This window comes from Lissotriton helveticus, chromosome 1_1 (genome assembly GCF_964261635.1).
Source record: "Lissotriton helveticus chromosome 1_1, aLisHel1.1, whole genome shotgun sequence".
Taxonomy (NCBI): Eukaryota; Metazoa; Chordata; class Amphibia; order Caudata; family Salamandridae; genus Lissotriton; species Lissotriton helveticus.
Window position 1 is genome coordinate 44,562,760 of NC_136057.1, and position 25,091 is coordinate 44,587,850.

Genomic DNA, 25,091 nt, shown 5'->3' on the forward strand with positions numbered 1-25,091 from the left:
GGAGGCGTTACGGACAATGGACGAATAAAAACAGACGCCATACAGGAAGCTGGGTCGTCGCAGAACGTCGAGGAGGCGGGACCAGAGACGGACCACGAGGAGGACGCCGAATCTCGGAGCCGGGAGCCGGAGCTGAACGCCGAGAGTCAAGACAGCGTTGCTGAGCGAGAAGAAGAAGCGGGGGAAACCGAAGACCGCTGGACGGAGGAGTGGTGGTGTCCCCCGGAGGAGGCTGGAGAGCGTGCCGTGACTCAGGAGAGTTACGGCGGGGCCGGTGAGTGACTTTGAACCGAAGCCCTTTGGGGAAACTGTTGTGTGTTGTGGGAGGTGGGAGGTAGAGAGGACATTGTGGGTGGTGGGTGGAATTTTGTAAAGGGGAACCCGAAACGTGCATGTGTAAGAGAACAGTACCGACCGTATCCCGTTCAGTTGTTGAACGTGGGATTAGGTGTAAATGGTCTATGCCTCAACCTCCACTATATTCTTATCCTCATTCCATACCAGTTCACTTTCCATTCTCTTACCTGTCACTCCCAATTCCTTTACGCACTCCCCTTCACCATACCCCTTTTCCGTGCACTACTTTACGGTGTAGGAGCAAGGGTTTCGAAACAACCATATCACTGACGGTCCCTTTCTCTTCTTTCCTCTCGGTACCTCCGGTACACCAACACCACGGAGACTCGGTCGCCCCAGGATCAACGACCCCTGGACGAAGAGGAAGGAACATCGACTACCACGGCAAACTCTTTCAACCCCGGAGAACTCGGTGCCGCGTGTGGAAGTACAGACCCCGTCGTGAAACCTAAAGCCTTGTTTCCTGACAATAAAAGTGCTGTTCGTCAATATATTCAGCCTCCGCGTCTGTATATCCGACCTGCCCTCCCACACACTCCTAGGCCCTTGTCTCTGGCGTCCATAACAACGCAATGGGACAAAACTATTCAGACTGTGAGCATTCACAAGACTCTCCTTAACATCTGCAAATTCTTCTCGTATTCCCTACTCCACATGTAGTGTGCACCCTTCCTCAGCAGGGCTCACATGGCACAAGAAAATTAGGTACAAACTGAGAATAGAATGTTTCTCACCAAAAACGTGAGTGCCTCTTCTTTCTTTATGGATCTAGGTATTTCCTGTGTGTCTTTAATTGATTCAAATTAGGGGCAGACCCCATCAGCAGAGATTACGTGGCCTAGGTAGCTTCTGACAAGCAAATTTGTATTTTTATCTGGGACCTTAAATCTATTATTCCTCAATGCTCAATTTCATAGAGAATATCTATTAAGGTAATGCTTACCAAGTTTTAATTAGAAAAAAATAAAGAATTACAAAAACATAATAAGTCCGTTAAATTATAGGGTTAGGTTTGATGAGGTCATACTGATAAATTTTGAAGCTTTACAGATCAGCTCTGGATAGGGAGTCCTCTCTGGAAGGGCAGAGCGGATCTGCATGAAATCTCACCATATCACGTGAGGGCAGCACTGAGCGGGTTTAGATGTGTAGCAGGGTAACTCTTGATGTCCTCGAGGACAGGCTTGACCTTGAGCAGGGTAGATCCTCTCCAGCTCTTGAGACAATTTAGTTCTTTCGAGCCATTAGCTGGACTGAATATTTTTTACTTAAAGCTTAAACAACGTGTGATGAGACAGGAAGGAGTATTTTGACCTAATTGTCCTGTGATAATGTGTTGTCTTTTCTATTTTCTTCCCCTTCACAGACACCTGAGGACTTGAACATCAGAATTTCAGAATGGAGAAAAGGCAGGTTCCAAGACAAATAGGAGAAGTGCAGAGTTCACCCGTAAGAGCCACACTCCCTTCTTCTCCTATCCATAATGTGCCTTCTTCAAGATCCCAAACTGATGCTCAGAGAGACTGTGAGATGGAACCACTATCGGGGAACCTGCCTAACATGATCCATTTTTCCATGCTGGAGCAGTTAGAAGCCAAACTGGACAAATTGCAGAATACCCTAGAGGACGTGCCGTCAAGAGTCGCTGGGCTTATGGAGCAAATCTGGATAGCAAAGGGTCTAGATCACCTTGTGAATGGGGGTTTGTCTTTGGAGATGGCCGGTCCCGTGGTGGTTAGAGATTGTCCTCTCAGCAGGTCCCCTCCGATCAATCTTTCACTCAGGGCCAAGGAGGTGAACCCATGCCTTCAATCTACATCTTCACCTGGTCGTGATCCACAGCCGAATCAGTGTCTTCAACCTCTGTCTCCTCGTGGGCATGAACCAAAGCAGAGCCAGTGCCTCCAACCTCTGTCTCCGGCTGGCCCTGGACCACGGCAGGACGGTACTGTCTCCAGGGGCCCTCCTCCAGATGTTCAAGTCATCCCAGGTGAGCCAAGCCTTCGTCTTCCACCAGTGTTTGATGACGGGCAGGATCCACAGCTGGACCAGTGCATACAACGAGAACCAGAGGAACACGAACAAGAGGAGCACGTGAAGAAGGAACCATTGTATGCAGATAGTTGGGGCGCACAACAGAACGTCTGCCTGCAACCACTGTTTCATGAGGGACATGAGCCACAGCGAAACCCCTGCAGACAACCAGTGCTCCCAGATGGAGAGGGACCAATTGAACACCTGAAGCAAGAGTTGTTGTGGTTTGATGGTGACGGTCAACGGCAAAACGTCTGCAGACACCCAGCATTTCAAGAAGACCAGAGTCTACAGCACATCACCTGCCTGCAGCAGATGCTCTCTGATGCACATGAACCACATCAGAACTGCAAGACCGAACCAATGCACCTTGAGGCACCCAGTCCAGATCGCGGCTATAAGCTAGAACCACCGAGTCCTGAGGACTACGATCAGAACTACAAGCTAGAACCACCGAGTCCTGAGGACTACAATCAGAACTACAAGCTAGAACCACTGAGTCCTGAGGACTACGATCAGAACTACAAGCAAGAACCACTGGGCCGTGAGAACCGAGATGAGAACTCTGACCTACAACCGACATGTGCTGATGTGCAGGGCCCATCTGGAGCCTCATCATTCCTGCCACAGAATGCTGCTGATACTGATGGAGCTATCGCTAGAGACCCACTGGAGAGAAGAAATACAGACGCAGATGGATTGCTGCTCAAAGCCATCCCAGGTATTTGGTTCGTACTGAATTAACATGCAGAATGGCAAGTAACTTGTACAGTTCTGAGGGAATGTAGCATAAAATATCTCCAAAGTGGATCTTTCCAGATTTTTAGTAAGATCTGCAGGGGGCCAAATCTGAGTTGTGTGGACTGGTATCTTTGGGGAGGGCCTTGAGTACACTAGAAGCGGTCATGTACCTGGTATCGCCTTTATTTTTGCAAAGGAGTTTCTCCTTCCCGTTCAGTGATAGGCTAAGAAATGGAACTCTGCACATGAAAAATTACCTGAATTCTGGTCCACGCATGAGAAGCCCCTTTCCGGACTCAGGACCTCTGAGGAATTAGTGGCAGAATCTGTGATTTCAATCGAAGCTCCGCGATACTCACCACCCCCTAAGTGTGAGATGTAAGTGAGGTGTTATTCACCGAGAGTAACATTGCCCTTTTTTGTTGCTAGTGCAAACTAAAGCACTGTAGAGATGGGACTGGGTCTATGTGATGTTCGAGTGTTCAGAATATTTATTTATTTATTTATTTATTTTCGAGATTTTTATTGCGCATTCAAATACCCGGAGGTGTCTCGGCGCATAAGGGGCTAAGAGCGATCAAACAGCAGCTTACTGGTTAAACAACCATGTTTTTAATAGCCTACGGAAGCTCATCAGATTGGGGGCAGTTTTAATCGCCAACGGCAGCAGATTCCACAATTTGGGTGTGGCCACCAAGAAGCGCCTATCTCCCCATGTAACAGTTCTTGTGCGCGGCACTGGAAGAAGGCGGGTGTTGGCAGATCTAAGCTGCCTCTTGGGGATGTACAGCTGAAACGCTTCTGTCAGAAATCTAGGCCCGACACCCTGTATTGCCTTATAGGCAATGCAGAGGGCCTTAAATTTAATTTGGTTCTCTACTTTTAGCCAATGTAGGTGACGAATGGCAAGAGTAGTGGACTGGCGACGGGGGATGTCAAGAAGAATCCTTGCAGCCGCATTTTGTATGGACTGCAGTTTCGCTATGACATGTTTCTGAGTGTTTAAAAAAAGGGCGTTCCCATTGTCAATTTTTGAAAAGACTAGGGTGGAGACCAAGGTCTTCCCAGCTGAGGTAGGGAGGTAGGGCAGTAATTTCTTGATTTTCTTTAAGATAAAGAACGCAGATGACACAACCTTGTTGACATGAAGGCTGAAAGACAACTTGCTATCAAAAATAACCCCCAGATTTCTAACCTTCTCGACCGGGACGGGTGGAGAGCCCAGCTGGACAAGCCACCAGATGGAGGACCATTCCGGAGAGAGCTTACCGAAAGTCATAATCTCGGTTTTATCCGAGTTAAGCCTCAGACAGTTGGAGGCCATCCATGTGCTAACCGCAAGCATGGCCTTTTGGAAATTGGCTGCCACCACTGGGCCGTCCTTGTGGATTGCCAGGACCAGTTGGGTATCGTCTGCGTACGACGTAAGTCGCAGTCCATGGGCCTTTATTATCCTCGCTAAGTCCGCTACATAGATATTAAATAGCGTAGGACTTAGCGAGGAGCCCTGTGGGACTCCACAGGGGAGTGCAGAGACAGGAGAGTAGAAATCACCCAACTTCACTGTCTGGGTACGGTTGGCCAGGAAAGATGAAATGAGATCCCTGGCCATGCCGTTTATCCCCAGGGCTGCGACACGGTCGACCAAAATAGCATGGTCGACCGTGTCAAAGGCCGCAGACAGATCCAAGAGGATCAGGACGGCCACACCTCCCTGGTCCATGATGGCTCTGATCTCATCTGAGGCCTTTATTAAAGCGGTCTCGGTTCCGTGCCCTTTCCTGAAGCCAAACTGCGTTTCGTCGAGAAGTTGGTGAGTGTCGACGAACTCCGAGAGTTGTTTGTTCATCAGAGATTCGCACATTTTGGCAGGAAAGGGGAGACACACAATTGGTCTGTAGCTGGCCACAGCTGTGGGATCCAGGGAGGGTTTTTTCAAGAGTGGTTTAACCGCCGCTTTCTTCCATGGGGTTGGATAATGACCAGTTTGAAATGCAGTGTTGCAGATTTCCATAAGTGGTTGCGAGATCACTTCGCTTAGGTTAGCCATCACAGAGGGAGGGCAAGGGTCCAAGGGGGAACCAGACTTAATGGTGGAAATGAGACTACTGATGTGGTCTTGAGTGATGGAGGCAAAAGAAAAAAAAAGATCGTAATCATGATCTAAGGTTGATTCATCCCTAACACAGACTCTGGGTTTGGTCCTTATGTCCCCCTCAAAAGATGAATATATGTCTGCCACCTTGGTAGTAAAAAAGGTGGACAGAGCATTACAGAAGGTCTGAGAAGGGTTAACCCCGGGTCCAGTGGGAGGAGTGGACAGTGTGGTGACAACTGAGAACAGTTCTCTTGCGGAGTTCTTGGCATTCTCTATTTGAGCAGAGAAAAGGGCACTTTTTCGAGCTGTGATCGCCCTTTTATATATTGTAAGGGCATCCTTATAGGATTGCTTGGCTATGGGGCAATAGAATTTCCTCCAACGCCTTTCTAGGTTCCTACAATGCTGTCGATGGAGCCTAAGTTCTTCGGTGTACCAGGCCGCCGACGGAGTTGTTTGGTTGGGTCTCGTACACTTCTCCGGGGCCACTTGATCAGCAGCATTCCGAATCCAATCTTGGAAATCGGAGGCTGATAAAGCAGGGTTGCCTCTTCCCATAGGACGGGGCAGTGCCAGAAGATCTGACATCTGAGGAATGTCCACATTCTTCCAGGAACGAGCCCCTGTCCTTGTTCGTGGCCTGGAGGGGGGAGGATTAATAGACCGGGTGTGTATCCCAAAGATAATAGCCCTATGATCTGACCATGTGAGGGGAAGCGTATTGAGTACACATATATCAGGGTTGTTGGTAAATAGGTCATCTAATGTGTGTCCCGCCTGATGAGTAGTTCCCTTTACCAGTTGACGAAGTCCTAGAGTTAAGAGGTCAGCAGTAAGTTGAATGGTTTCATGGTTATCCTGCTCTTCCAGATTGAAATTAAAATCTCCCAATATCATATATTCGCTAGAACTTATGATGTAAACCTTAAAAGCCGAGAGTGTGGAAAGAAAGGAGTTTCGAAGGCCAGGAGGACGATATAACAGAAATATAAGAGGATTTCTGGGTCAGTCAGGGTCTGACGCTTAGAAGGGCAGGAAGGCAGTGTGAAGAGGACAAGTGATCTGTAAGTCAGGTCTGTAGTGGTGGAATGGGTAGGGTAAGACCCGCGGCACCCAGAGCATTCGATAAGAAGTGGTCATTTTTCTGAAGTGTGTAGGTACTTGTAAATAGAACTGGGGGGCCTGCAGGTCAGAGAGGGCGGGCTGTATTATATCATACTACATCATGTAGAACAACGTACAAGGTCAAGGGAGTTTCAAGATTAAGTGTTGTCTGTAGGGTTATGTGCACAGTACAAGGTGGTCTGAATATCAAGCTGGGTTAGTTGTATTACAGTATAAAGGATGGGGTGATATATTTTCTTATGTTTATTTAATCTAATATGGGCCCCATTATAAGGCCTCAGTTGTGTCTCCATAATGTCTCCTGTTACATTTCCCTCACTTTTTCCTCAGGGGAATACCAGGACGGGTTCCCTAAGCAAGCGCCGGGACGCTTACGGGCAGCTGTGCGCTTTACAAGTCCAGCACATATACATTTTACATTTACATTTATATCATTCTTTTATCATTTTGCAAACAACTGGTAACTCTCTCCAATGAGTTTTTCCACATCCCTGTCCATGGCAGGCTACCAGTAGTGCATTGTCTGTCGTTTGTTGCTAGATATCGCACCTAAATGTCCTTCATGGCTCCCCCCTGACAGAATGAACTTGGCCATCGGTCTGCAGTTCACACAACAAATCGTTTTTCATTGGGACATTCTTTCCTCATGAAATGAATCACTTTCAGTAAAATAGAATCTTCATCCAATGTCTTTCTATACTTTTGCCCCCACACACAGTCTTTACCCGGCCAACAAATACTTGCAGCAATACATTCCACAAACTCACAGTCATTCTTTTTGTTCTTATGTTCCACATCTTCCTGCCCTCAGGGCAGTCGGGGCAAGCAATAAGTATTTTTGTTCCTCTCTCCTGCAGTGTGTTCGACCTCAAAATTATGTTTCAAAAGTTTTGAACGTAACCTCACCAAGCTGGCAGTAGCCTGCTGGTGTTCACATTATTACCATTCAAAAGAGGTTGATTATCAGTTCATATTCTGAACTTGTCCCCACACAAGGATGACTTAAACTTTTCAGTTGCCCACGCGCAGTCCGACATCCCACGCTCAATGGTCGAGTGTTTACGTTCATGTGGTCGCAGTGTGTGTGATGCCATTGCACATTCCTCATTTCCTTTGCCTTGAGTCACTATAGCGCCATTGCCAATGCTTCCAGTATCATCAGTGATAGAGCACTCATTGCCTGGTAGATATGGACTCGGAAGTGCTGCATTGAGCAGTTTTCCCCTAATCTCTGCAAATGCAACCTCCTGTCCCCAACCCCAGATAAATAAAACCTTCTTATTGAAAAGGTTGTGAAGTGGTTCAGCAATCACCGCAACATTTTCAGTACATTTTGAATAAAATTCATTCATTCCTGTGAGGAGGACCCCGAGAGTAGGGCCCTGAACCCCCGTTACCCGTCATGGAAACCGGAGATGCCACCGAAAACCAGGGGGCGGTAAGGGTTAACCTGTTGCACCAGACCTCACCTTGCAGGAAGAAGGAGGTGGCTTTACGGAGAAGGACCAATCAGGAAGGCCGACAAGAAAAGAAAATGGTGGAGACGGAAGACGCGGAGAGACCCAATGAGGAGGTGGTTTTACGGAGAAGGACCAATCATGAAGGCCGACAAGAAAATAAAAGGCTGAGATGGAAGACGCGGAGAGACCCAATGAGGAGGTGGCTTTACGGAGAAGGAGGTGGCTTTACAGATAAGGACCAATCAGGAAGGCCGACAAGAAAAGAAAAGGCAGAGACTGAAGACGCGGAGAGACCTGATGAGGAGGAGGCCGGAGTGTGCATCGAGTTGTAGCAGCAGGATGCCTGAGGAGAAAAGAGGGAAGAGACGTTGAGAAAACGGGACGACGACGGCAATGATAACCCGGACGAAGTAGAGGAGTGGAGCGAGGATTGGTGGATCCCCACCAACCCCAGGAGGTGCGAAAACGTTGGACAGTGAGCGAACCGGGCAAAGTGAGGGTACCAAACTAGAAAGGGAGGGCATATTGAGGTACAGGGAGGACGTCAAGGGGTGGTTGTATTGCACCAAGCTAGAAGGGGAGAGCATATTGAGGTACAGGGAGGAAGTCTAGGGGTGGTTGTACTGCACCAAAGTAAGCCACATATTGTCTTTTCTTTCATGAGGATATTTCCTTGGTGTCTGCCTTTATTTTTCTTTCACCGTTTACCGATGTCTTGGGCTATTACTCGTCTCTGGTGATTCTCTTCCTATAACTACTGAGTGACTCGGCTTGAATTACCTACACGGGGGGCCATTAAGCCCAGGGCCGTATTAAATAGGTGTTAACCCCCACTTCATACACAACGTGGTGTGGTGACGGGCACTTTCCCATCTCCTGACCTAGTAATTTTCCGAGAACCTGAGTCTCGTTGTCCTTTTTTTGTTCTTTTACTTTCAAGCCATCTGGGGGACGGACAGTCAAAGGGGATATCAGGAATCACCAGGATACAGGAACACACACCAGAAGAGACTCTCCGATCACCCGCCAGGACAGCAGCTCAAGAACCCATGATTTTCTCTACAAACTACAAATAAACCAGAACAATTGATAAACTCCTAAAGCCTCATAGCTTCTATTTCCGCCCATCCCTCCCACAATTCCCTTAAACTCAAGTTGTTGGTCACAGTGTTTTGGAACAGGTATTTTAGTGACTGTCAACAGGCCAGGCCATAGTGAAATCTCTTTAGCTGAAACCACATGCCCAAATTATTCATCCAATCATACATTTATCTTTTTTTTTTTAAATCTCAAACCTCTTTTCAGGAAGGCTCTCAAGATATTCAAAGTGTACGCATATGCTTATCTAAATCTTTGCCGAAAATCAAAGCATTGTTTTGGAAAACGAAAACTTCAGAGAGACCATTCACCTCCTCTGCCATCCTTCTTTGGAACATGGCTGCTGGAGGGGCCAGACCAAATGGCATTGTGTAATACTGATTTATTCCTTCAGGAACTACAAATGTCATCATCTGTCTTCATATCCAATTTTGAGAAGATGTTTGCTCTAGCAAGTGTTGTCATTTCATCTATTATCAATCATCAATCATTTTTAAAGCGCACTACATACCCGCGAGGGGTCTGCTGGGGGGTGGGGGTGCTACTAATCGAACAGCCAGGTCTTGAGTATCCTCCTGAAGGTCAGCAGGTCTTGGGTCTGTCGTAGGCTCAGTGGGAGGGTGTTCCATGTCTTGGTGGCGAGGTCGGAGAAGGATCTCCCACCAGTGGTTGTTCTTCAGATGCGCGGGACGGTGGCGAGTGAGAGGTCGTTGGAGGTAAGCTGGTAGTGGGGGATGTAGGAGGAGAGCCGTCTGTTGAAGTAGGCTTGGCCAGTCTTGTGGAGTGCCTTGTGTGCGTGGTTGAGGAGCTTGAAGGATATCCTCTTGTTGACAGGGAGCCAGTGCAGGTTTCTCAGGTGGGGGGGTGATGTGGCCGTGGTGTGTTACGTCGAGGATTAGTCGTGCCGAGGCGTTTTGGATGCGTTGTAGTAGTTTGATGAGCTTGGTGGGGCCTCCCGCGTAGAGGGCGTTTCGGTAGTTGAGTCTGCTGCTGACGAGGGCCTAGATGACTGTCTTTCTTGTATCTGTCGGGATCCATCTGTAGATCTTGCGGAGCATGCGGAGGGTGTTGAGGCAGGAGGAAAAGATGGCGTTGACTTGCTTGGTCATTGAGAGCGTTCAGTCGAGGATGATTCCCAGGTTGCGTGCGTGGTCGGTGGGTGTCGGGGCTGCCCCCTGTGCAGTTGGCCACCAGGAGTCGTCCCAGGCTGAAGGGTTGGAGCTGAGGATGAGGACCTCAGTCTTGTCTGAGTTCAACTTCAGACGGCTGGTCTTCATCCAGTCGGCGATGGCCTTCATTCCTTCGTGGAGGTTTGCTTTGGCGGTGATGGAGTCCTTGGTGAGGGAGAGGATCAGCTGAGTGTCATCGGCGTAGGATATTATGTTGCGGTTGTGCTGTCGGGCTACGTGTGCGAGCGGGGCCATGTAAATGTTGAATAGTGTCGGCCTGAGGGAGGATCCCTGGGGTATGCCACAGATGATCTCGGAGGCTGGGGGGAGGCGGACGCTCTGGGTTCTGCTGGAGAGGAAGGAGGTGGTCCAATCCAGAGCCTTGTCTAGGATCCCTGCGGCGTGGAGGCGTGCGCGTAGTGTGCGGTGGCAGATGGTGTTGAAGGTGGCAGAGAGGTCTAGGAGGATGAGTGATGTGGTCTCGCCACTGTCCAGCAAGGTCCTGATGTCATCGGTGGCGGCGATGCGGGCAGTCTCAGTGCTGTGGTTGCTGCGGAACCCTGACTGGGAAGGGTCCAGGATTCTGTTTTCTTCAAGGAATCGGGTTAGCTGTGTGTTGACAGTTTTCTTGATGACCTTAGCCGGCAAGGGAAGCAGAGAGATGGGCCGGAAGTTCTTGAGGTCTCTTGGGTCTGCCTTAGGTTTTTTGAGTAGGGCGTTGATCTCGGCGTGTTTCCAGATCTCTGGGAAGGTCGTGGTCTCGAGGGGGAGATTGATGACGTTGTGCAGGTGGGGTGTGATGGAGCTGCTTGCTCTGTTGAAGACGTGGTGCGGGAATGGGTCTGATGGAGAGCCGGAGTAGATTGAGCGCATGGTCTTGATGGTGTCATCAATGCTCACGCTGGCCCAGGCTAGCAGGGGGTCGTGGTCAATGGTGTACGGAGGGTCTGTTCTGTTGCTGTCTGTTGGTGCTGTCTGGGTGTTGAAGCTGTCGGGGATGTCTACTATCTTGCGGTGGAAGAAGGTGGCGAGGGAGTCGCACAGGGCTTGCGACGATGGGATGTCGTAGGTGTTGGAGCTGGGGTTTGAGAGTTCCTTCACGATGTTGAAGAGCTCCTTGCTATTGTGTGCGTTGTTGTTGAGGCGGTCTTTGAAGGAGGTCCTCTTGGCCACCCTGATGAGGTGGTGGTGGTTGCGGATAGTGTCCTTGTGTCCTGCGTGGCTATCCGGAGTTTGTTCACTGTGTCATTTCTTCTCTAGTCTTGCTTGGAGGCTAGGAGTTCTGGGGTGAACCAGCTGGCCCTCTTCCTGGTGTCTCTGTGGGGGGGGTTTCTTCAGCGGGGCTAGGGTGTTGGCACAGTTCTCGATCCAGCGTCTGAGGCTGTGGGCTAAGTTGTCTGTGTTCGAGGGTTCGGTGGGTGGGCTGAGAGCGAGGTTGGCGTGTAGTTGGTCTTCGGGGATTTTGCTCTAGCAGCGGCGGGGGATCTGTTGGGTGCAGTGGTGTGTGGTGGGTTTCAGGAAGGCGAAGTGGATGCAGCGGTGGTCGGTCCAGAGGAGTTCGGTGGTGTGGCTGATGGAGACGTATGGGCTTGAGGAGAAGACGGGGTCGAGCGTGTGGCCGGCAGAGTGGGTGGGCATTGTGACAAGTTGCTTCAGTCTGAGGTTGGCGAGGTTATCAATCAGATCTATTATGGTTAAAGGATGATGTAGGACAGTGCCCTTTTTGTAAGGTTACCCCTGCAACCCCACACTTTTTCCCAATGCTGATGGCTTTGACCTGCTAACCAGACCCCTGAGCCTGTGCTCTCTCCCAAAAACTGTTACATGTGAATTGGTAACCCCAATTGGCAAGGACTTTAACCCGCTTGTAAGTCACTGGAATGTGGTTCCTGTGGTACCCAGGGCAGGGCCAATAAAGGGATCATTAGGGCCTGAAGCTCTGTTTGTGCCACCCCGATGTTAGCAGATCTGCCATTACAGACTGCGGAAGCAGTGCAAACCTCTCAGACTCGACTTTGTTTTCCATGGCATCTTTCTTTCACTGTCTCTGTTGTTCTATTCTACTGTCTGCCTCTATCATTTCCAGGAACTTTTCATCTCTATCTTTCCATACCTTGTCTCTGCCTCTCTCTGTGCCCCAGAATCTCTGTCTTTTTCACTGCGCCCGTGTCTGCCTCTTTTCTGCTTTTCCGCTCTCTCTCTTCCACTGATGGTGTCTGCCTCTTTCAATGCCCCAGTCTCTGCCTCTCTCTTTATCTTTCATTTATGGCCGTGGTGTGGCCTGCCAGAACCAAAAACAAACCACAGATGCATTTCCTTGCAGTTAAACAGCACTACCATGCAACAACTTCACGTTGCACAAACGGAAACACGCTGGGGTTAGTTCCAGCAAACGAGAAGAATATCCTCTTGTGAAAATCAGGGCCTGTTTATAATTCTTGGTTTGTGGATTTAGCACTTTATTTTGAAAATAATTAGGAAAGTAGCAATTTAGTGAAAATGCAATAAAAGCAGGGGGTGCAAAATCAGATTTACTTGCCTGAAAAAGAATTATTTTAAATACCCAAAACAGCTGTGTCAAAGCTTTTTCCTGTTGAGCGAAGAGAAAATAAAATGTGAATATCAATTTTTTTAAGTAGCTTTTTTAGTCTATGCTGCCCAAACAGCAAGGCCTATTGTCTGTGCCAATACTTGTTTTAATTGGGCTCTGGATCCGTAAATCTCCACCGATTCACACGGTGGGTGCGCGCTAACCGGCGTGGTGGATCCTCCTGCGGCAAAAATACAATGTTTTTGGGCAATTTCCTTCCCAAGAGGGGCCCCCCACAGACTCCTACATAAGTCCCATGGGGTCAGGATACACCTATCCTGACCCCTCATATCCTATTTACACTTTATTGCCCTACCCCGAAACCCATGTCCCAATTCACAAAATGGCGGCTGCAACTTTTTGCTAAGGTTCCAGCCAGACAATCACAGCATTGCTGTTGGCGCGTGGATCCGCTCTCAATATATACATAAATCTTTTTTCTTAAAGAACTCCAAAACTACTCAACAGATTTACACCGAAAAACAAAGAAACGTGGTGTAATTCCGTTCAGCGGTTTGGGCTGTAGTCCTGTCGAAAATCCTGTGGGAATTTACATGGGGAAATCGTGTTTTGGGAACCCCCACTCCCCTTTTTCTTGGCCCCTGCTTGACGAATCACCCCAAACCGATCTCTCTCTTTCTCTCTCTCTTACTTGGGTGTTGAAATAAGGTAAAAGGGAACAAAAAACAAACCTGAAGTTCACCAGGTATAATTTACTGATCTAACCATTACATGTGCCCCCATCATACTCTGCTTGTGCCCTCACATATTACTTCAATCATGATATGTTAAATTACATCATTGATGAGATCACTTTTGACCTCTCAAACAGCATTACTGATGACATCACTGATGACATCATAGTCATATGCAGCATAACGTTACTCAATGTACATGTGGAAGTCAATAGCATGAAAATAGTGTAAGCCCAAGAGACAAGTGTAAATGTGCATTTTAAAAACTATACTGTGCATGCTTTTCAAATCGCTAACATTCAGATGGAAGAATTACTCCATATTGAAAAAGGTAATATCTGAGTGCACCTCACGTGGGTGACAGAGGTATATTTGAAAGTAGGCTCTGGCTTTAAGCCCATTCAAAAGAAAATCTGTGAAAAAGGCCAAAGTAGCTGTTGACAATTCATTAACAACCTGGATTTCTGGCCCAAGTTAAGTAGTTGTGACACAGTGTTCTAGAGACATTTTATAAGCTGTGCATATTTATTTGTAGTACTTAACTAAAGATTTTCAGGCATTACTGAATATTGAATAATATAAAATGTAGGGGTGTCCCACTTAGAGGTGGTTTATCTCATTCTAGTCCTGTAGGCATGACTCTGAGGTTGCAGCTGTGATGCCCATCTCCAGGATGTGTTCAGTGTATTTGACTAATCTTCCTAGCGTTGATCCCATGGAGCCCTACAGAAGCAAACGTATACTTGCCAACCTCTGGACTTATAATCTGGATCAATCCGAAGTCTTTAAGTTGATAATAGAAAATTGTCAAGCATGTTGAATTACTTAATGTCAACACACTCAATAGGACAGTGTCAGAATGTCTGTATGGTGTCCTCAATATTGTCAGTTGTGATGTAATATATGAGGTCATAAGCAGTGCATGGCGGGGGCTCAAGTTCTAGTTTGGGTTATTGTTGGTAAATATAAGTGTTTGTTTTGGTTATTTAACATTAGTTTTTGTAGCATTTCAACACCTAACTATAATGTTACTTTTAACCTTAAGTCAAACGGGACTTAAGTTATTAGTGATACGAAAACACTCTTCCTATGGAAACTCTGACCTAACTAGAACTACTGCCACTGCGCTGTGTGTGTGTAGACTCGTAACTCGTATTTACTCAACTCCCCACAGAAGAGGTCCAAGCCAGTACTCCTAGATTCCTAATTAGGTCGAGACCTGCCAATGCGCAAGTATTGCAGCTTGACATATAGAGGTGGATCAGGAAAGCTGACCAAGGGGCTTTGGCAGGCGGATTACGCAGAGAGCATGTGCCCATGCACGAGCTTGCCATTTGCTCCCGAGCCGCCTCGCATCATCGCATCAGACCCGCCACAGCAATGCCCAGAGCTTCAGATCTCAAAGGAATGCTCTCCCCCACCCCCCTCTGCGCAATGCCACTCCAAAGACTTTTTTTTTACACCCCATATGCTCGAGCCTTGGCGTCAGCCCCCTGCTCCAGACTTCAAAGGGATCCGCTCCCCCGCCCCCTGCTTCACACTTCAAAGGAATACGCCCCCCGCCCCCGCAATGGTGAGAGCATTTCCCGGCCACTTTTAATTTCATTTTCGCGGCCGCTTTTAATTTCATTTTGCGGCCGCTTTTTTCACTAAGAGAGTTTACGAGTGCCAGGATTGTTTCTCTAAAACTCTCTTATGTGAGCACTAGCGGATGGGAGGTCAGCATGCAGTCTCACCACCCATTGCCAAATACCCTTAATAACTACCCGCGTCCCACACTAAATGCCTCACTTGTTTTTTTTACTGCAGAGTGGTCAAAGTGGAGCATCACTTTGGTTTTATTGGTGTTGTAGGTGAATTTCTTTAAGAATGCTGCTGTGCTAATAAAGAAAGACGAGCCTAATCCTCGTCTGTGTCCTTCATAGAACTGAAAAGTGTCCTGGAAAGCTAGGACATCACCTACAATAATACAGCGACTCATTGAGAGTCATGGAGCAGGGCTCGGTAATAGAGGTACAGGCATGCTTGGAGAAATAGGTTCCGAAATACAGAGGTCAGCTCGTGGAGACTGCTTGCTTGCTGCAGTTCTGACACAAGAGTGTCTGTTTTGCATAAAGAATCGCTAGTTTTGCAAAAACTCTCATGGTGACCGGTTTCCTCGGTTTGGTTTTGTCATGCCTACAGGGATCTCGATTAATCGGACTGCTTGTTTGTCTGTGTTCCGCACTGTTGTAGAATCCTGTCATGCGCCGGGTTGATTGTTTCTCTTAGGCATGGCTACAAATTTCAAATTGCGTACCCTATCCTGATTTGTTCATGTTATGGTCCTGAAAACGCACATTTGTGTGGACAAAAGCCACGGCAGGCAACAAGCACAGCTGTAATAACAGAGGTGGCCTCGTTTGCCTGACCCTGCTACGGCCATCTCCCTTACCGATGAAAGGTATGTTATACATCACTTTTAAATTGTAGGGCCTAAAACGACTTTCTTTTTTAGCTTTCGACAGATGCTGTCATTGATATTTTCCATTTTTAAGAGACGAAAAACGAGACCGCTAAATCATTTCAGCAGAGAAAAACAGATACTGTGACAACTTTAGGAACGGATTATGAACGTATTTTCTGTGCAAAGTGAAGAACATGCCCTTCCATCCCAGCGAAGCCCTTCCATCCTCCCTCTCACCACTCTCCACTCTGTCCCCTCCCACCACTCTCACCACTCTCCCCTCTCACCACTCTCCTCTCACCACTCTCCCCTCTCACCACTCTCCCCTCTCACCACTCTCCCCTCACCACTATCCCCTCTCACCACTCTCCCCTCCTCTCGCCCCTCTCTCCCCTCCTCTCTCCCCTCTCCTCTCTAGCTCTCCCCTCTCCTCACTCTCCCCTCTTCTCACTATCCCCCTCTCCTCACTATCCTCACTCCCCCCACTCTCTCCTCTCTCACCACTTTATCCTCTCTCATCACTCCCCCCACTCACTACTCTCCCATCTCTCACCACTCTCCCCTCCCTCTCTCACCTCCATCTCACTTCAATCTCCCCTCTCCTCACTATCCTCACTCTCCCCACTCTCTCCTCTCACACCACTCTCTCCTCTCACACCACTCTCTCCTCTCTTACCACTCTTCCCTCTCCTCACTCTCCACTCCCTCTCTCACCTCCCTCTCTCCTCACTCTTCCCTCTCACAACTCTCCCCTCTAACCACTCTCCCCTCCCTCCACTCTCCCCTCCCTCTCTCCCCTCTCCTCACTCCCCTCTCTCCTCCCTCTCCCCTCTCCCCTCTCCTCAACCTCTCCCCTCTCCTCACTATCCTCACTCCCCCTCTCTCTCCTCTCTCACCACTCTATCCTCTCTCATCACTCTCCCCCTGACCACTCACCCCTTTCACCACTCTCCCCTTTCACCACTCTCCTCTCTCTCCTCAGTATTCTCCTCTCTACCTCCCCCTCTTTCCTCACTCTCCCCTCTTTCTCCTCTACCCTCCCTCTCTACCCTCCCCTCTCTCCTCTCCCCCCTCTCTCCTCACTCTCCCCTCCTCACTCCCTCTCTCCCCTCCCTCTCTCCAGTCCCTCTATCCTCACTCTCCCCTCTCTCCTCACTCTTCCCTCTCCCCTCTCCTCACTCTCCCCTCTCCTCACTCTCCAATCCCTCTCTCCCCTCCCTCTCTATCCCATCTCTCCTCACTCCCCTCTCTCCTCACTCCCCTCACTCCCCTCTCTCCCCTCCATCTCCCCTCTCCCCACTCTATCTATCTATTGCTCTCACTCTATCCATCGCCCTCACTCTATCGCATCACCACAGCATCACTCAGTACCACCACAGCATCACTCAGGGGCACCACAGCATCACTCAGGGGCACCACAACGTCCCTATGCGCCACCACAGCATCACTGAATGCCACATCATCACTCAGCGCCACCACAGCATCAATCTGTGCAACCATTCAATAATAACTGGTTCAAATATGTTCTTGGATTTTCGTCACAATAAAATACACTGAACATAATCTTCATAAGTTATTTACAAAAGTTTAAGCTATTGCCATTATAAATTACAATAATTTTTATTTAAGTATTAATTAATAAAAAAATTAAAAGCCATTGTTATTTGTAATATCACTACATGTAAGTCACGTAGATACAACACATATTGCATTTCAAATGCTATAGGTGTCACATTTGCAAAAATTATAACTATTGGCATTGTAAATGACAAAGCTATTAATTTCGTTATTTTTAAAACCAACACATAAATAAAAAAATTGTCATTTACAATACCAATAGCTCAAACTTTCCTAATGCGAGACCTATTGCATTGCAAATGCTTGTTTGTGTTCAGCAAGTGTCGTAGTGATGCGTTGTGGCTTAACAACAAGCCTTTCTCTACCTCAAGTGAAGTGCCCTAATCTCCATAGATCTGCATCTTTTGGTCCGCAATAGACAATCAATACTCATTGCTACTCCTTTTCACATCATCAATCACAATCATTTTTAGGATATATTTGTTTTGTGCACCAATGCACCATACTAACAATGGGTTCATTATAATCATCTTTGTTCATTCATAGAGTGTTTAGAGCTTTACATTCATTTTCATGGTATTCGGTATCCGCTTTGGTTCTGTCGTCAGTTAATATAGAAATGGGACTTCAACTCGACCTGTCACAAATGTATAATTAAATTATTGTTTCTATAGCATCCAGCAGTTTGTTGCTACTATGTAAATGCATGTGGGTCCATCAGATTATGTCGTTCTTTTGTGGTGGATCATAATGAGTCCAAGCAATAGCGCCTGGCCCTTGGCAGCTGAGCAAACTAGAGGGGAGCGGGTGAAATTAGAACTATGGCAGCAAGTATCACAATGTATTATTCGATGCTCTGTTCCATTGCAGAAGAGTAGAACCCTATCTATGTCAGTCTTTTTTGTATATGTATGCTTTATGGTTATGATTAACCAAATAAAGTAAATGTTTGACTGACTATCTATGAATATATCACTTGGGACTCGACAGTGAGGGTATAATAATACAATGCAAGTCATTGCGGTAATACCAGAGTGAGAACCCCAGTGCGCATATGATTTCCTACAATCACATATTGGCCCACGTGTACACAGTATTCATACTGGATCAGATCCTCTGATATATTCAGTTTCACAGACCCAGTGGGCTCTATTCCCAAAAGCAGGCATTGCTCAATTAATCCGGAGTTTGTATAGTGCAGCTCCTCACCCCTGAGGGTCTTAAGGCGCTGAGCGGAGTGGGGGGGGGGTACTGATCCTCAGGGCGTGGATGTTCAGTAGAAGAACCGGGTCCTGAAGTCCTTCCTGAATTGGAGCAGCGACAGGGATTGCCTGAGGTAGGAGAAGGCGGGTACATGTAATGTGAGGCAGTGGTTCAGGTATGCTGGTCCTATGTCGTGGAGAGCTTTGTAGGCATGTGTGAGAGGCTTGAAGGGGATTCTCTTGATGATTGGGAGCCAGTGGCGTTGTCTGAGGTGCTGATATGTGGCTGCAGCAGGGGATGCCTAGGACCAGTCTGGCTGTGGCGTTTTGGACGTTCTGTAGTTTCGTGAGCTGTTTCTAAGTGACGCCTACGTAGAGTGCATTACCGTAGTCAAGTCTGCTGGTGATGAGTGTGTGTGTGACCATCTTTCTAGGCTCTATGGGGATCCAGCTGAATGTCGTTTGAAGCAGGATGAGGATACAGCGTTGATATGGTGGTTCTTTGTGAGTGAGGAATCGAGTATGATGCTGTGGTTGTGTACACAGTCTGTAGGAGTGGGAGGGGTTCGTAGTGCGACGGACCACCAGGAGTCGTCCCAGGCTGAGGGGGCGGGTCACAGGATGAGTACTTTGGTCTTGTCTGAGTTGAGCTTGAGGCAGCTGTCTTTCATCAAGGTAGCAACGACCTTCGTTCCGCTATGAAAGTTGAATCAGGTGGCTGTAGGTTCATTGGTGAGGGAGAGGATCAGCTGGATGTTGTTGGCTTAGGAGACGATGTTGAGTCTGTGGTTTCTGACAATGGCTGTGGGGGTGCGGGGGGGGCATGTAGACGTTGAAGAGGGTGGGGCTCAGGGAGGATCCCTGGGGCATTCCACGGCTGATCTTTGTAGGTTCTGAGAGGAACAGGATAGTCTGACACTCTGTGTTCGGCCGGTCAGGAAGGAGTGGATCCAGTCCAGTGCCTTGTCGTTGATACCGGACTGTTCAAATTGGGCGCAGGGTCAAGACGAATTTGCATATGGCTGAGTACAAACTGGAATCGCATGGTGAGCAAAAAAATGATGGATTGAGGCCCAGATCTCTGAAATGGGGTGAATGTATGGCATTGTTCTGCATTCTGTCCATCAATTGTTCTTTCTGCATTTTTCGTGGATACCAGCGTCCTGGAATCTTGTGATTAGGTGCAGTGGGAGATGTTGTCGAAGGTGGCCGAGACGTCCAGTAGGATGAGGGTGGCGGCATCGCCCCATTCGAGGAGGGAGGGGATGTCGTCGATGGCGGCGAGGAGTCCGGGATCGGTGCTATAATTGCTTTGGAAGCCAGATTGGGATTTGTTCAGGACATAGCTTGCTTTAATGAACTTGGAGAATTGGGCATTGATGGCCTTTTTGATGACCTTGGCAAGGGGGGGGGACTAGGGAGATAGGTCTGAGGTACTTGAGGTCTGTCGGGTCGGCAGACAGCTTCTTCAGCAGGGGTTGAACGCGGCGTGTTTTCAGCTGGCAGGGAAGGTGACAGTTTTGATGGAGCAGCTGGTGCTGCGGCTGTTCAATGGAAGATGTGATGTGGGCAAAGATCCAGTGGGAGTGGATGCCCTGCATTGTCGTGAGTGTGTCATCTGTGGTGAGTGGAGTCCCCTTGAGCACGATATGTTGAGGTAAGGCCTTGTTGTGTGCGGTGGTGGCAGGCATTGTAGCAGGGTCTTGGGTGTCAAAGTTGTCATAGTTCTGCCTGATCTTGTGGTGGAATAATGTGCTGAGTTTGTTGCTGAGGTCTTAGGGAGGGTGAGACATCTGTGGTCTCGCTGTTGGGTCTAGCGAACTCTTTGACGATGGCAAAGACTTTTGTGCTGTTGTGTGCGTTTGATTCTGTCTTTGATGGCCGTTTTTGTTTGTGGTTTTAAGGAGAAGGTGGTGTGCGTTGACAGCGGTTTTGAAGGTTGCTTGGGTTTCTGGGATTTTGTTGTTTTTCTATCTCTTCTTGAGTTGTCTGCTGGTACGTTTGGACTTGTGGAGGGCTGAAGTTAAGCAGATGGCTTTCTTGAAGTTTTGCCTGCCTGGTGTTTTCTTGAGGGGTGCTGGTGTGTCAGCTCAGTTGGAGATCCATTGGTGACGGTTGTGTGCTGCAGTGTTGGCGTCTGCTGGTGGTGCGGTCATGCTGAGAAAGTTGATGAGAAGTTCTTCGGTTGCCTTGTTCCAGCTATAACAGATGGGTCATGGGGGGGGAGAGGGGGATGGTGAACGGAGGGAATGGCTAAGTGCACACAGTGCGGGTTGGTCCAGAGGAGTTCAGTGGTGTGGCTGTAGGTGAAGGTCTAGCGTGTGTCTGGCTGTATGGGTCGATGTGGTGACTAGATGCTTGAGTCCGATATTGGCGAGGTTCTCCAGTAGGGTGTCAGTGTTTTGGTCACTGGGGTTGTCCAAGTGGAAGTTGAGGTCTCCGAGTAGGATGTAATCGGTGGATGCTAGAGCCTGGGGTGCGATGAGGTCTTCAATGGCATCATTGAAGGGTGGGGGCCGGGGGTCCTGTAGATTTGGGAGCCATGGAGGGTGGTGTTGGGGTTGCTCTGGATCTGGAAGGGGAGGTGTTCCATGGTAGTCGTTGAGTCATTCGAGTAAGTGGTCAGTTGGTGGGTGTTCTTGGGGATGATGGCTTTGCCTTCTCCTGGTCGGTCGACGCTGTATTTGCGGGTGATTTTGTAGCCGCAGGGGATCCTTATCACTTGTTCGTCATTCTTGTTGTCCTTAAGTTCAGCTCTTATTTTCAAGTGCAACAAATGTGAGGTTGGCGAACTCCATCGGACTGCAGATTTAGAACTGTAACAAAAAAAACAAGTTAGCAGGCCTTTTCCATCTATGAACTCATTATCTCGAACAACATCCCTGTATCAATCAGGACCGCCCAACATTGCTCCCATTTAGGAAAGAGTTGAGGACTTCCTTCTTTAAAAATAATTTATGTTTATCATTGGCTCTAGCTTCAAGCTAGGATTGCAGTATAGAAATAACATATACATACATACATACATAAAGAAGCTGGCTTGAATACTTTTGAAAAACTCTTGTGAAAATGTTCATGGGAGAGTTGAGAATGGTTATCCCACCAGAGCACCCCTGGCATCCAGTTAAGGTTTTATCAAGAGTAACAAGTCCACCTTTTAAGCCACTACATCACTGCAAGCCTTAATGTAGATAGTGGTCTACCTAGTAGCAGTCACTTCCTCAAACAGTTAGCAAACTACATGACCCATTACTAGATGAACAGTTCCTGCAAGTTTACAAAGACAAAGATAAATATGCACCCAGTGTTAAACATGCGCTCATGCTCTACATTTTCAGAATTGAAAATGTATGAAAAATAAGACAGTTTTTTGCACTGGCACAGTTTGGTATATTCTGTTTTCTACTCGTGCGGAGACTAGGGGTGGGCGGAATTTGCGTAGTCGTGTTACGCAAAGCACAGCATAAAATATGTCTGTGAGCACACAGAATTCTGCAAACACGCGGAATTACTTCTTCCGCTCGTTCACAATGCTTTTTTCCTGTTTGCGTGCCCGGGGGGAAATATCTTGTGAACACACATTTTGAAAACCTGAACAAGCAAAAAATTCTACAAAGCCGCGGATTGCGGAGGTTTTGGCAATTCCACTTTCTCCGCGGAATGTGAAATTACCCAAATTCCACAAATTCCGCAAGTGGAACTGAATTTACCGCCCGGGCCTAGCGGAGACACCACATAGAAATACCACAGGCTGAGTCCACGTGTGATAAAGATGCAACCATGGCTTTTCTACCCAACATACCTCTAGTAGATATTTGTAAAGCAGAAACATGTGGTTCTGTGCATCCTTTCATAAAATATTTCTCTGGTGACATCAACATGTTCGGTCGTTGAGGTATGTGGGTCCGATGTTGTTGAGGGATTTGTAGGCGCGGATGAGGAGTTTGAAAGTGATACTCTTCTCAACGGGGAGCAAGTATAAGCTTTGTAGGTGTTGGGTCATATGTTTGTGGCGTGGTGTCCCTAGAATGAGCCTGGCTGCGGCGTTCTGGACCTTACCGATTCTTTTAAGTTATGGCACAACCTGTGATGTGCCACAGCTGCTGCAAATGGAAAATGTTACTCACTTGCAAATACTATCTGCTTGTCATGTTGCAGGCTCACATGCATCACACACTTGCTGTATGGTTGTAAAGTATATAGGTTGCTCAGATTAAGCAGTTTATTTTTTTTATTTTACACATATAAGCAGTTGTACTCCGATGGAGAAAACAACACAATGATTTTAATTGGAGTCTGCGCGCTGATGCATTATGCCATTCTGGTATGGGATTACGAGTCGTTCTCCAGATCGAAACTCAATCTTAAATTAATTCTTTTTAGTAGTCAGAACCCAACTCATGAGAGGTCACCACATGTGAACGGCAGAACTACAAGCAGCAAATGATTGTTTACAGGTAGTAACATTTTCCTTCCTTCCTAGATATTACTGTCCACCTTTCTCATATTATAACTGTGCATTTCTTTCAAGAAGTATTTCCCATGTATAATTCTCAGTGTTCATTTCATTCTGCAGCACAGCAGCCGACGACAGAAAGTATGAATGGGAAAGAGAAACGTAAAGCTTCTGGAGGAAGGAAGAATTTTGCTTATAAAATAAATGAAGGAAAACACCAAGGAATACAGAGCAGGGAGAATTTTAACAATAAAACACTACTTACAAGGCAGAAAAGAATAGACACCAACCTAAGAGCTTATGCCTGTGCTGAGTGTAAGAAAACATTTACTGGAAAGATGCATCTTTTACTGCATGAACAAACACACACAGATCGGTATCCCTACACTGAGCATGAAATGAGGTTTGCTGATAAGGCAACGCATGAAAAAACTCACAAAGGAGAGAGGCCCTTTCACTGCGATTTCTGTGAGAAAAGTTTTACTAAGAAGGGACATCTTCTACAACATCAAAGCGTACACACAGGAGAGAAGCCTTATCACTGCACTGTGTGTTCCAAACCCTTTTCTCAGAAGGCACACCTTGTACTGCATCAAAGAACACACACCGGGGAGAGGCCTCATCACTGCACTGTGTGTTCCAAACCCTTTTCTCAGAAGGCAACCCTTGTGCGGCATCAAAGAACTCACACAGGAGAGAGGCCTTATCACTGCACTGTGTGTTCCAAACCCTTTTCTCGGAAGGCACACCTTGTACTGCATCGAAGAACACACACCGGAGAGAGGCCTTATCACTGCACTGTGTGTTCCAAAAGGTTTTCTCGGAAGGCGTACCTTGTACAGCATCAAAGTGTACACACAGGAGAGAGGCCTTATCACTGCACTGTGTGTTCCAAGGGCTTTACTCTTAAGGCAGCCCTTATACGCCATCAAAGCGTACACACAGGAGAGAGGCCTTATCACTGCACTGTGTGTTCCAAGGGCTTTACTCTTAAGGCAGCCCTTGTACGCCATCAAAGCATACACACTGGAGAGAGGCCTTATAACTGCACTGTGTGTGAGTAGAGGTCCCTTGTACGGCATCAAAGCATATACACAGACCAGAGGCTTTATCACTGCACTGTGTGAAGCAAGAGCTTTGATCTTAAGGCAAGCCTTGTACTCCACCAAAGAACACACAGGCGACGGCCATGGCGCCGTACAGGAAATGGAAACTGCTGTAAACAAAAGGTGGTGCTCAGCAACCTCAAGTAACACTTACAAGATGGAAGCCTTCTCCAAGCACTGCCAAAAAACCTTCATTAAAAAAAAGAAATGTGATCTTCTACATCATCTAAGAATCTACAGCTGAAGTTAGACCTCCTATGACATCTAACAATACTTCTGGGCTGAGATCCTCCCTTTCCTCTGAATGTCAGAAGAGCTTTGAGTTAAAGGACAAACTCTAACGTTCGCAGCTTTCCAAAAAGAATGTAGGTTCTTCCACGTCACTAACGTCACTTCACCAAGCAATAAACTTCACAGAGGCTGCTTCACTGCGAATTAAACCTGTCAGACTCTCATGAAATGTGTGCAGTGTTGAGGACATGTTACCAACTGTGGATCATAAACTATCCTGATAGACATAACTTCTGGGATTCAACAAAAAATTATTGAAAGACCTGAGCACATGGAAAAAGAAACTAGGAGAAGAAATAGGAATCCATAACCACTTGAGTACAACAAATATAAACTCCGTTCATCACTAAAGCAGGAACTACTACTCGCTATCAGTATCTTCAGACCGGCTGTGTAAATATTCTGTACAACCCATCCAGGCTGAGAGATCAAAAGAGGATTCATGGCTGTCCAGATTCTAACAACATACAAAGGAGGCACCAACCATATCATTCTGCAGTTTTAACTGTTGAGACTGTGACACATTTCACAATGTTTTGAGATGGTTTATTATGGTGGGATTTGATAATCAATTTTATTATCATTTTGAAAAGAAAAAAAAAGACAGCATACATCATACACAGTAAAGCCAATTCCATCTCCAAC

At 47.4% G+C, this 25,091-nt stretch overlaps 1 protein-coding gene across 1 annotated transcript; it reads left to right on the top strand.

Annotated features, from left to right (window-relative positions):
* Positions 1–1,755: 1,755 nt before the first annotated feature.
* Positions 1,756–24,113, top strand: LOC144757787 (uncharacterized). Its single transcript, XM_078646399.1, has 2 exons — positions 1,756–3,112; positions 23,170–24,113. Exons 1-2 carry the CDS (start codon positions 1,756–1,758, stop codon positions 24,111–24,113), a joined length of 2,301 nt encoding a protein of 766 aa, XP_078502525.1.
* The last annotated feature ends 978 nt before the right edge of the window (positions 24,114–25,091 follow it).

Bases quoted from the DNA above. Each gene is read 5' to 3' on its own strand.
- LOC144757787 (XM_078646399.1), top strand. From the start codon at position 1,756: ATGGAGAAAAGGCAGGTTCCAAGACAAATAGGAGAAGTGCAGAGTTCA. The intron at 3,113-23,169 runs GTATTTGGTTCG...TTCATTCTGCAG, and splicing joins GCTGCTCAAAGCCATCCCAG to CACAGCAGCCGACGACAGAA.